Source organism: Lottia gigantea (genome assembly GCF_000327385.1).
Source record: "Lottia gigantea unplaced genomic scaffold LOTGIsca_19, whole genome shotgun sequence".
NCBI classification, from domain to species: domain Eukaryota; kingdom Metazoa; phylum Mollusca; class Gastropoda; family Lottiidae; genus Lottia; species Lottia gigantea.
This window is the reverse complement of record NW_008708358.1, coordinates 2,021,218-2,034,896: the sequence shown is the minus strand read 5'-3', so window position 1 is coordinate 2,034,896 and position 13,679 is coordinate 2,021,218. Positions and strand designations below refer to the sequence as shown.

Genomic DNA, 13,679 nt, shown 5'->3' with positions numbered 1-13,679 from the left:
TCGCAGATTTTCCAATAATAAGGTAACGTACCAAAGAAATTCATAACTTGACGGCTAATTAACTGGTTTGTGGAATATGTGACGCTTATCACATAGCACATGTTTAGATAACAATTCACAACGTATACATTGAAACTTGAAACTGTCAATCCACCAAAATATTTCGCAATTTTCTCACTATACTGTGAAAAAAAACCGCACCTTAAATGAATAAATACATGTACGCCATTCGTTTGACCATTCGTACCTTACTTCCTGACTAATTTATCAAAATGCGAATTGACCAAGTACCAGTTTTATACGCCCTCATAGAAATGTCCTATCCGTCAGTTCACATTTCCTTGCCTGGCAAGCTATCTTTAAAAAAAAATTCCATGTATCGAAGTTTCGAAACATTGTATTCTACGACATACCATCTTCACAATGTGACGATTTTATTGGATTGTACGGGTACCGAATGCAACAAATCAGCGACCTCGACAGAAAATCTGGAAACCATAAGCCATAATGTTTGCAATCTCTATCTTTTTTAGTATAGGCCTGCAATCAAATCACTGCATTCTGTGATACAAGAAAGCTGGCTATTGCAATCAAGATATTAGACGAAGTTCGTAATAACTTTACTTTGATCTGAAAAATTTTGATATATGTGATTTTTTGTATAAATGGTATATTTATTGCCCTTGACAAAACTGGTTATTGCAATCAAGGTATTAGACGCAGTTCGTAATAGATTATGTAGTTGATGACACTCGGACATATGGTTTCGAGAATCTAAAGATAATTAAGGGTTGATGCGAGTCGGTCTTAATTACAAGCAATACGGGGCTAATATCAGATAGCAGATGTGAATAGTAGTTGTATTAGCACGATGTATAGAAATATTATTAACACCTTGATAATCACTTATTGTCTGAGATAAAGACACCCCGGGATTACTCTTATTATTATTATCAATAACAACTTCACGGATTCATATTAACTTTTATTCTTTACACCTGTTTCTGCTGATGTAAAACTCCATTCATTTCATTTCATTTTCCTGTTTCTGCATTGAAACAGCATACACCCGAATGAAAGGGACTCTAATGTTGTCGTGGGATATTGAATTCTTCAGTTTACAACATTCTCAAAAGGATGATCAAGCGGACAGAACGCAGTTGATATCGTTTTGCTCGATCGTATCTAACTTGAAGATCTTGTAATTTGTTTTTCAGCAAAACCACTTTTTTGACAAAATCTTCTGAAATTCGTTCTTAGACAAGTTAACGTTGGGTCTGGAGATGGAAATGAAGCAAAGCAAGTATAGGACTATAGAGAGTTATCAGATGAAAACTATTATAGTTAGTGATCAATTGTGTTGGGCAACTGGGGTTTTATTTAAATTTTTTATACTATATAGGCCTCATCCTTGTAAGTCATTTAGAAGTACCACAGCACATTAAGAAACAACAGTTTTTATGGATATAGACTTCTATTTATTATAAAATCAATAATAAATAGAAGTCTATATCCATAAAACCTGTTGTTTCTTATATAGGCCTACTCTAGTCTCGTATTCCTAGATTTTACCAAAATGGACAATATACGAGGCACTGACATCTATAAATTGATAGAACCGTGGTTCACTTCCAACAAATAGCTTCGAATGAGGAGATGAATTTAAACAAATCAAAATGTACTTTTTCGGACAGGTGGGGTTGTCTGTACTCCTGTATTATTCGACAATTTTGTGCGTGTGTTCACATATTTACAAAACAAATTGTCAAAATTACTAAGTACAAACGTTTTCATTGGACGTTTTGGAAATTACGCCTAAATGAAGGTCAAATGGGAATTAAAGGGAGATATCATGCTCTAAAAATTTCTGAACACCTGTAGGCCTACGTGTTCATATAGCTGTATCATCAAGGACAATTTACCTCAAGTTCATGATCAAGTTTAAAGAGTTCTTTTCCTTTCCTTTTATGTCATAAGCTGTTGCAAACTGTTATATTTGTCCAACTGTCGTGATAGTATGGGTTTGTCACGTCAGAGGAAAATTAGTTCTTTTACGCTAACTGTAATGTTTTCAACCTTTAAGGGATTCAAAAGGAATTCTTAAATAACCGGTACTGTTTGCTCTCCTTTACAATTTTCCTACGGATTTCCTATCTGACGACTTTGATTTTTTGAAATATTGGGACTTAACCCAACTATTACGTCACCATTGCAAATACCATTTGACCTTGCAAGATGTAGGCCTATGTACGCGCCTCAGCTTCGGCACTATGCCTTTAAGAGCCCATTTTGAACGCTATAAAGTGATACGGAATGATGTAGCTGGTCATGTAAGTATTGAGATAGGCTAGTTAACGGTTCTATTTCTAGCAGGAGAAAATTAAGATTGTTATATAAATTTAAAAACAAAAAGAGTTTTCTAATTCACATTTCAACATTCTACCAATTGTCATCTAGCCTTTATTGCGATATTGAGCAATAAACATTTTACAAGAACTTGTTAATCTAGTTAATATAGCCTAATTATATTTTATCAATTTCAAGGTGTCAGTGTAGGCCTATATGTTAATCGTCATCAGAAAGAAGGCAATAGGCCTACCTCAAGGCTCCTCGTTCCAAAACCCCACCTCTATACTCTAATCTTTATTATGATGATATTTCTTTTGTCCCCTTAAAAAACCGACTGTCTACAATTACAATGGCTCGTTAAAACGATTCAAGCATATTATCACTTATATTAAACAAAACAATTTAGAAATTGTCAATCTGTGCTTGACATTAGTCATGATTATTCGACAGTTCACAACGTTTTCGGAAATAAAATTTCGAGACAAGAGTCTTTCAACTTAAACTTGTCCGGCCACATTTCAATAACTGTGGATTCATTTGTTTTGTTCAAATTATTGGTTGAGATCAAGTATCCTAATGATGTCTGTAAACTCAAGTCACGTGGTCTGATTACTGCTGTTACTTTTTTTGTCTTAACTCTCCAAATTTGAAAATACGAATAGCCTACCTTTATAAAGGGGAGTAATTCACATTTTGCTGATTGTAAACAAGTTGAGAACACGTGTGGAAAATAGATTAAAAACATTAGAATTGTGGCTTTTTGATCAAATTAGGTGTTAAAAAGATGGCATTGTCAAATTTAGTAAGATATTTTGAACATCATTTTCAAAAATTAAGATAATTTGAGAATCACATTGATAGAATATGTATCGTACCAATTTTGTCCCAACAACAACCCAGCAAAATATCATTATTGTTTTTTGTTGTAAATCGAAGTCGAAGCGTATATTTGATGCAGATGACCTGTTATATGAGTAAAATATTCATAAACAAGACAATTATTTATCAGTTGGAAAACAGCATGTTCCAAAATTATAATAAAAGTAATCTAATATCAAGAAAATAATGTAAGTTAAGTGGGCTGAACTTAGCAAATACATTCAACTTCTTAATGTTAAATGAAATTTAAATTTTGGCCCTGTTGCTGATAGAAATGCCAGTCAGAACGGTAACGAAAATGGCACAATAGAATGGGAAAACAACAACATCGCCAACCTTTGTGTCTTCACCAGGAAAGTTTGCTCAAAATTTGGGTGAAGTTGAAGTGGTATTGTTTTTGGCTTATAGTGGTTTCCCCCTTTACAAGTTTTAATATTATGTTATCACATTCATTTGTGTTTTTACAGTCATCATCGCAAGTTCAGTCAATTGGAGCAGCCTTACAGCGACCAGAAGAAATGGGTAACCGGGTGAGCATTTAATTTTCTAGAGACCTATATATCTTTTTAAAACCTATTTCTACAGGAGGTCAGTAAATGGTATTAATTGAGAGGTCCCAGAAAATTCCTGTGAAAATGACCAACATTTCACTTTCAGAACTAAAATTCTTGTCTGTGAAATCATAATTCCATGTAAAACGAAAATGCCAATCATCAACCCAAAAACAATCAAAGACTCTCAGTACTGGAGTTGATGCTTCAATGCTTACAAAAATAGTTAGTGAAATTTGATACTGTAACCATTGTGGTCTGACAGTTTACTCACTTGATTGTGTAAGATCAGTAGGCTTTCATGTATTTTTTACCTGTTACAGGAAGATGTAGAATTACAGTGGGCCATTCAGGCTTCTAATCATGCTGAAACATACTTTAATGTAAGTATGCCAAGAAACATATATTATAGGAAACCAATAAAATAGAACAAATATATAACTTCATTATGTTAAAATTTGATTTCAAAATGACATCAGTATGATATGGTTATTTTTGAGTGACTGAGTACTTTCACTTTAGAAACACAATGAAGTAAGTCCCTTCATTTTTGTTTGTGTTTGAAAAAAGTGATGTATGGTTTCAAGTAAATATGACCTCAAATCATAAAGAAATACGTTGTGTCTTACTTATCCTGAAGGTAAAGTTAAATAAAAAAAAATTTATTAATGAAAATTCTGCATTTTGCTCCTTTAAATCTATCAACCATGTTGTAGATTATAACAGCAGTTGACCCAACCACATTAAAACTAACCAAATATGATGATGAAATATATAAGAAATTTAAAGATGAATTTCCTGATTTTAAAATTGATGTGATAGATACAGAACAGCTCAAATCACCTGAAGCCAAATTGGTGAGTATGAAATATAATATATGAAGAGCAACTACATTTGCTAGTTATGTCTCGATTGAGGCTTTTCCCTCATTGCACTCTGCATGGTATTGTCTGTCTTCATTAGCCCATCAGGTACTGGAGAGTAGATTGTTAAACTCCATTCATTTCATTTTCATTTTTAATCAGGCTGGACCTGTTCCCTAATCTGGAGGTCCCCGTATGTCATTGGTGCATGTCAGAAAGTCATTGGGCTGACTTGGAAAAAGTGTAGAGTTGTTTGAATGGTGTTCATTAGCCAAAATAAAGGACTCAAAACTCATTTGAAATGTTCAACCTCTATATTAGTCTGGGATTTAAACAGCATTTTGTATAAGGCCATACAAAATAAATAGTCTGTTTTACAGGTCTTTTTTTCAAAAATCGGTGCGAGAGGGCGAATTTATTATTTATTATTTATAAGCGCTCTTTTACATTTTCAACTGGAATAAATCGGAGCGAGTGAAAGTAATTATTAATTATTATCACAAATTAATGTACATTTAATATCAAGGCAACAATCAGGCATTTCATTTTTGGGCCTGTAAATCAGACTATTTATTTGTATGGCCTTATTTGTTTTATTGTATTGTTTTTATTTTGTAGAAATGGCGACCATTTTGTGAAGAATTTAAGGAGGTAGAAGATTATAATTATGGTTCATTGTTAAGATTGGATGCTACAAAAGATTATTCAGAATCTAATTCTATCTTTGGTAAGGGAATTTCTGTCACTTGCTCTCTATGGCTGAAAGGGATCTTTGATATATAAAAGGCCTGACTGTTGTGACAAGGGCTGTTGATCTGGCTCTGTTTTGTAGATGGAGACAAACAAAGCACTGTGCAATGAAGAACTATATGCCACATAGTGGTAACAGTTGCCACATTGGGCCATAGTTGTATACCCTTATTCCACTTATGTGGATGTGCTAATTTTGGATTCGCTAATTTTGGATTCGCTAATTTTGGATTCTTGGATGGTTCAACCTTAGCCCATCATTTTTTTAAAGTAAAATGTGATTTCTTATTTCAGCTTTGAGAATACAGTTCTTAGCTATTGAAATAGCTAGAAATAGAGAAGGATTAAATTCAAACTTGAGATTTACTAAAGGACAAACAGAGAAAAGTGAAACCTCGTAGCTGATATACAAAGGTCTCTTTTTTTAACAAATGGACAACTCTTATTGATGCAACCTTCACTTTAAATCTAAGGCATTGAAACTTCTGGATTATAACTGTGGCCGAGCCAGAATGTTTTCTTGGAAAAATATAATATCAAAACCTAGGATTCTAAGATGAAAACTAAACCTAAATTTTGCCACAAAAAATGTTGTCGAAACAAACTGACAATCTTTCATAAAGAAAATCTGTTGCTAGTGACAATATTGTATTTTCTTGAATGAATTTAATCATGAAAATAATGTCATAAATGAACCTTATTTATAGTATACTAAAATGGCAGTAAATTGGTTATTTGAAGAATTTAGAACTCTTTATCTGCTATGTAATAAAAGTGCATGGCAAGCCACCAGTCATTATCAGCTTAGACAAGATATAAGATAAGCTTATATATTTTATTAATTTAAGTTAAGAAATATATAAATAAGGGTATCATTAACAATTTATACAGTAACAATAATATAAACACAAAATACATGATGAGATTTGAAATACATCTGTTAAAAGGGAAAAATGTTTTTTCGTCTTAGTCGATTAAACCTTGACTTAAGAGTCTATCCAGAAAAAAATCTCACACAAAAAACTTTAAATTGCTTAAAAAGTCAAATATTTACTTTCCAACTTAAATGTAATTAAGAAACATTTGGTACTGTTTGTAATACATATAGCAATATACTATTTCTGACATTTATTAACTCAACGTTTCACATTCTCATACAAGCATGTATGAGCATGTAAAACATTAATAAATGTCAGGAATAGTATATCGTCAGCTTCTTTAAATATTTGGTTATTGTTATATGTTTTACTTACTAAAGTATTAACTTTCCCTCTATTAGTAATTTATTAACTTATCGCGATAAAGGAGGGTTAAAGAACAACAATTCTCATCAGAACGTTAGGAAAAGGGAGATAAATCCAATATTTGACTAGGAGCAACATTAATTTGTTTATAAATGTCAACACACACAACTTTCAACTTCAGCAGATTAAAAATGTATCTCTATATATTTTGTATATATTGTAAAAATAATAAATAAATAATCAATTCCTAATTGTCTCATCTCCATCAAAAATTGATCACTCCAAATAAGGTTGGCACCATTTTCAGTCCGTCTATTTGGGCTGATACAGAACCAGAATAATTAACCATATTTTTTAAATCTGTAGTGGATTTCTCTTGATAATCCTAGAATTAAAGAAAATTGGCAATCATATATTATGGGAAACAAACATTTACATTCGTTAATTAATGGTTGAAAATCAACAATGCATCGATTCCCATTAGCACCAATTCAATCCACCTCACCCAATCTCCTAGCAGACAATTAGGTAACAGGATAATCTTGCCAAGATAGTGGCCTTTTCGTTTTATGTTCAATAAGAGGGGAACTATAACTTTAAGAAAAATAAAAAAATGAAATGAATGGAGTTTTACGCCCTACTTTTCTGCACCATGTGGGCTAATGAGGGAAATTTTGGCAGCGGCATTAGCCTGCTCTTTTTTCGATTTCCAACTGTCAAGGGATCTTTAACTTACACAGCCTGTAGCACATGGCGCCTCGGTTTATTGCAGAGTTCAAAGTAGGAGGAACAAATGAACATACTAAGTTTTGACATGGGGTGATTAAAATGTGTGAGCATGCCTCATTTGCCTCCCTAAGGACAACCAGTATTATTTATAATTACCTGAAGCTCCTGAATTTCTTTTAACATTGATAAGTGTTTTTCTTGAGCCTTTTGAACATTTCTTCGCAGACATTTGATTTCTTGTTCTCTTTCTAAATATAAAGTTAACAACTGTTTAAATACAACATCAGATGTATGTCCATTGTGACTGCTGAAAAGGGTCACAGAATCCTTGTTGGGTGCCATAGACACTACTTAATTTTTGGATGTTGACTCTAGAAAGCACTGTCTGTCAGCTGGTCTTTGACCGAACCTCTTGGCATTGGTCTTAGCTTTGCTAGATTTGTTAACAACTGCACTAGTTATAAAACAAATAAGGAAAACATCATGATTCATAAACTTACCTGAGTTTTTTTGAAGGAAATTTTCAATAAAAGACTGCATATCTAAAGGATCAGCTACATGTTGTGAGTCAAATGAGGAGTGTGGGGAGGAGGTCAGAGGAGATATTGATATAGTATCACCAGGTAAACTTGAAGTCACTGTTGTAGTTGTTGTTAACCTTTCTATTGAATTTTGATGTTGTTGTAATTGTTGTTGTGCCTGTTCATTTGCCAATTCTTTTTCTAAATCACCTAAAATCAGATTAAGAAAATGTTTCTTTAAAAATTGATTGCGTAAAGTAATGTGATTTTGTGGTCTGGATTAGTATCTTCTTAAGAAGAGTTACTTCCCTTATAGTAGCAAGTCTCTTAATTAAATCATATATTTCAAATCCACCCAGAACACATTATGCTTTACCATTGCTTGGATTGTGCTTGTCTTTTCATTGATGGAATTATGGAGATTTGATACTCCAAAATACATGGACGGCATAAATGAAAAAAAGCTAAGTGTAGAAATAGGTTCTGTTATAAAGAGCATCAGAATTGGCTTACCTGTAATAGCTTGTAAATGTTGTCGACCAAACATATGCTCTTTTTTATTATGTAATGAACTAAAATATTGGTTACAAACTCGACAATGTAGCTCACCTACGGAGTCATCCTGTAAATAGAAAAAACGAGTGTATTCGACTTCTTGAATGACGACAAACTTAGTGTCAGATTTTTACTTTAAAAAAATGATCTGCATAGATAAAAGAGCATTACTAGCTGTTTAAAAGAAAATATTTTGATAACTATACACAGTTCAACCTAATCACAGACAAACCGAAAGTAAAATTTTCATTCTAAAAGGTTCTTTGGACAGCTGAAACACTTACCTCTACATCTATAATAGGGTTATAGTTATCACTAATACACTCTATAATATCATTAACATCACCACCTACAATACACAATTATTGCCCTTGATTATTCATAATACATTGATGTTAAAACAAGTGTTCCTTGTTATCTCAGATAGCATCACTGATAATGGGGAAACCAGGTTCAAAATCTGAATGCATTTTAATTGGAGGCTTACAATGATTGGTCAACAACTTCCAGGCGACAGGCCTCGCATGATAAAATATATTACTATTTACCATTTATCTGTTTTAACTTTCGTTTTTTCATTATATAATTTTTATACTGTTCAGATTGTTGAAAAACTTTTAATTCATCTATATATCTCTGCTTGTCTGCACTAGCCTCATCTAAATATTTCTGTAAAAATTATTAATTAATATAGGTCATTTGTCCAAATGTTACAAGGTTATATATTGCAATTTTAACACCAATTTTTCAAGAATGATTCAATACCTAAAAAAAGACTCTATTTTAACTCTTGGATTTCTCCTAACTCTACTTTGGGTTTCTCTATCCCAAAATCTGTCCTTGTTATCAAGAAACATTTTCTAAATAGACAAATATCAGACCTGTTTTTTATCAGTCGACATGCTGGACCATTCTTGACCCAATATTTTAGTAACTTCCACAAATGGTAATTCAGGGTTAATTTCTTTGATCTGTTGTCTTCTTTCCATAGCATATATAACATAACTACAACAAAAGTTGAACCCCATAACTTATTCCAATTTACAACAAATAATAAGTTCTTGACTAAAATTTGTTTTCTGTTTCTCTAATGTGATTTATGTGCTGATTGAGATGTTTTGTTTTCTTGCTTTTTTTACAAGAGTCAACAATGATAACTTCAAGAAAAAAAAAGATGTCAAGATCTACATTATTATTGCATTCCCATTGAATCAAACTCTAAATAAATAACAACAACAAATCTAATGTTCCAGTTAGTTCATACACATAGCTTCAGAAAAACTTACCCTGAAAGTGGAGCTCTGGGTGCCTTTACTTCTGGTGTATTCTTCCTCTTTTTACCTTTCGGCCATCCACCTTTCCGTTTTGGCATCTAAAATGGATAATACATAGTCTATAGACATTATTTAAGAGAAGGTGTACAAGTTTTTGATGACAATCAGACAGTTATTATGAACAATTCACAAACTTTAGCCAGTTGGGGGTGTCTTTACTCTTCAGATATTTGGCACCTTGCACTTGAAATCTGAACAATGTCAAGATATTATGAACTCTGTCAAATACCTTGACAGCATTTGGAACTAACCTTGTATAATGTATAGTTTGTGTATGCAACAATTTGATTGGTTTGTATGCTAGCTAGCTATGATTTGATTTATAACTTACATGATACAAGCAAAGTGCCTAATGATATCAAGGATTTAGACAAAGTTTGTAATACCTTGACATGGTGAAGACAGACTTATAAAGACAGTAGACTTACATTAGCATTATTAGTCTGTGTGACCGTAGAGGCTGTATTGGTATCTATAGTCTGTATGCATAATATCTTCTTACTGACATCATAGTCTGTACTATCTACTAAACCATCTTCACCAGTAGGCAGAAACAACTGGACTAAAATATACAAACAACTAATATTTAGCCCTGCAATTTTTTAAATGATGTGTTATATAATTTAGAATTTGTGGAATACAGTGGTTAAAAAGTTGTGAAGCCATACTGATTGACCAAATAGATATTGCACAAGATTATCTTCAGATTAAATTCTATATGTGTCAAATTTTACAAAAGAAAACATAATAGTTACAACACAAATCTTGCGTGAGAAGGAAGAATCAGGTCTCCAAGTATGACATTAACTCAGTTTTGAGGTTACTAGCTAGTCCCGTTTTGAAATTTTAACCTTCATTTGTAATAAAGTTGCCCTGATGAGAACTATTTATCCAAAACAGCATGAAATAAGACACAATGAATCACACTTAATATTATAGGTATACCTTACCTGGTAGATGTACCAATCTATTACCAGCCTCATCTACTGTACCAGTTAATGTACTATAGGTAATATTCCCCTCTCCATCAGTTGATGGCAGTAAAAACCTTCAAAAAAATACTGTCACAGTTTAAACATTGATTGGGGATTTCAACACTCTTAGATCCAGATCTTGAATCATTTTCACTACTCTATTTATATAGAAACTATCTGAAGCCATGATCAAATTGAGTTGAATATAATAATTTTAAAAATTTACCAAATAAGAAGGTTAGAAGCCTAACATTATCTGCTTATTCTTGTCATCAGAAATTGAAGCGGTATTGACAAACCTAGCTGAAGACAGACATCTTATTGCTTATTCTTTTGTTTCAATAAAGTACAAGTCATAAACAAAACGAAAGGCCTTATATTATTAAACATAAATTCAATACAATATGATATTAATTCTGTTTTTACCCTCTTGGACTTTCAACAAACACAGTTCCATTGGACAACATCCCTGATTCATCAATTGATAACCCATCCTTGCTGCTTGAATCTGTTTGAAATGTGACCGGTAGATGAGGTTCAGACAGGCCTGTATCAGTTGATACTGCTGTTAATTGGATGAAATTATTATCCATTCTTAAAATCTTCTTAACATAAATGTATTTCAGTAACAAACAAATTTAACTGGCAGCCTTTCACTACAATCTGACTTTGTAAATCTGGAAAATAGAAATGTGAATTGGATATATAAAGATTTCTAGAATCTGGTTCATTTTTTTGGCAGCGAGCATTTCTGAAGGAAGATCTGTTTACTATGTAGAATAAAAAAGAGACATGTGAGGGACCAATGAACTGAAAACTTCAGAAAAAGATATTAATTGACTGTTGATGATGATGACATTGATGACGTTGGTTGATTGATATTGATGGGAGTCAATGATGAACAAAATGGTGAAATCCAGATCGTTGTAGAGGCGTAAATTACAGTAGTATTGTCACATCCATATGTATTTTTGGACACTGCGATGTATAATGAAGAAGTTTAACCAAGAATCAATCTAATAATGGGAGTGAAAAAGATGCTTTTATACCTGCATATCTTCTATGATGTGGAATCGTTTCTTCAAGATTTTCTTGCAAAGAATAATATCAGAGAGTTACGTCCCATGTAGCAGGTGCTTTCGACACGATTATCATGGCGTAAAGTTGCCTATGTAGAAAATGGGTCCGTTGCTGAAAATATCATTGAGATCAATGAAGTGTGTCCGGTAGAAAAGAAGAAGAGGGCTTCATACTCCAGAATTGAGGCTGGCCCACCTTTATCCATCATCCCTCCACCCGCATTCAAACTTCTTATCATTTCACATGAGGAAAGATTACGCCCAACCCCCCCCCCCCCCCCACCTTTAATAGTTTTCTGTGACTCCTACAAGAAATAAGTCGACCACATACTGACGTCACTATCGCTGATACCATTTAGCCAGCCCATGAAAAGTATAATATATTTGATCTCAGATCGATTAGATAAATATAGAGTATATACTTAACAATGGGTATTATTAGTAGTATTAGCGATAGTCCTACGTAAGCCATTTGAATCGGATGATCTGACAAAAATAGATATTAGGTCAGGTTTTTTTTAAATTAGGTCTAAGTTTACACAGCATTTCAGCAATTTACATCATCACTAGGTATAGAGCTTATTTATTTACTTATATATATATTCATCTAAAGCATCTAAATGTTCAAAATTGACATTAGCTTATGTACAGTCAGGTGTGGAATACAACTACGGTTGTTTATCTCACACACAACGTTTCTAAAGTTTACATTGATATCATCGAGTGAATAAAGATTACGATACGCTGTGGTGAGTATATAGTGTATTATGATCATTGTCTCTTATACGAAATGCATGTCGCTCAAGTGAGAATCGACATCATAAACTTCCACCCAACTAAATACTTTCGATTCGTATTATGAAATTTTGCGATCCTTAAATTTAAGAAGTAAAGTTTGTTTTATTTCCGGCTTCGGTGGTTTGGTGGTTTGGTGGTTGGGATTTGAAAACCTACCGGCCTTAAATCCGCATCTTTCCCTTTAAAATGCGCTCAATTTCCGCTATCTATCACAGTTTTGCTCTTAAAACTCGTGTCAGAAAACTTCCATTTAATAATTGACAACTGTTCAATTAAACTTGTCAATGAAGTAAAGGTTTATTCAATAATTGAATACTATGCGCATAGTTCAACTTGTCAATAAATGTTTTCTGTGACAAATTACGGAAGGAAAACTGTGATAGTGAAAGTAATATGAAACATATCGTGGAAATCGTGCGTATTAATTTGTTAAGAATAGATCTTACGCAATATGATAGGCTACTATTTTCTGATTATCTTTCTTAGCAGAGGACAAGCCGAATGTGTGCTTAGGGTAGGGCGCTAATTACAGTTTTAATTTGTCAACTACATTAAACCAAAAACTTCATGTTAAAAGGTTGAAAGGTAGATAAAATCTTTTCTTTAATATTAATTGTAAATTTTATTTAGGATTATATTATTTTTTTAATTTTTGGGTCTGTGGAATATCAATGATTTCCAATTTTCTATCAGATCGGATAGTCCAATAAGATCCATTACTTGGTCAGTAAGGAGTAGCTTAACCTTGAAATGCCCAACTTAAGCGCTTTATATACGATGTATATAATTGGCATTTATGCATCACCTTGAATTGGACCTAAATTTGTTTTGCAGGCCTAACTAAAGTGCCAGTTTTTAATACACCTTTTCGGTGTCCTCATAGCCTCAAAAAAATATCGACAAGTGACGCACTTTTATATCCATTCAAACAGAATATCAATTACTTATAATATGTGACCTTTTTTAACTTGGGATTTCATTCAAGATAAGTGCATGTGTTTGTAATTTGGGGGTTTATTCCACCTCAACCTTTCTATTAGGTGCGAAAGATAT

The 13,679-nt window shown here is 32.8% G+C and overlaps 2 protein-coding genes across 2 annotated transcripts; one reads left to right on the top strand and one right to left on the bottom strand.

Moving 5' to 3' along the window:
* Positions 1-4,102: 4,102 nt before the first annotated feature.
* On the top strand, positions 4,103-5,793 carry LOTGIDRAFT_114503 (hypothetical protein; the record flags this gene model as incomplete). The annotated part of the gene is made up of 4 exons (XM_009052792.1): positions 4,103-4,162; positions 4,496-4,636; positions 5,261-5,369; positions 5,687-5,793. Coding segments are annotated over 4 exons (417 nt in total), but the record flags the coding sequence as incomplete, so codon positions are not given.
* A 182-nt stretch (positions 5,794-5,975) lies between these two features.
* LOTGIDRAFT_231408 (hypothetical protein) lies at positions 5,976-11,867 on the bottom strand. The gene is made up of 12 exons (XM_009052791.1): positions 11,799-11,867; positions 11,176-11,426; positions 10,726-10,823; positions 10,204-10,337; positions 9,728-9,813; positions 9,323-9,446; positions 8,990-9,110; positions 8,726-8,790; positions 8,400-8,508; positions 7,866-8,096; positions 7,522-7,613; positions 5,976-7,021 (listed from the first exon to the last, which is right to left on the bottom strand). The coding sequence occupies exons 2-12, from the start codon at positions 11,340-11,342 to the stop codon at positions 6,902-6,904; spliced, it is 1,347 nt and encodes a 448-aa protein (XP_009051039.1). The 5' UTR covers positions 11,343-11,426; positions 11,799-11,867; the 3' UTR covers positions 5,976-6,901.
* Positions 11,868-13,679: the final 1,812 nt, after the last annotated feature.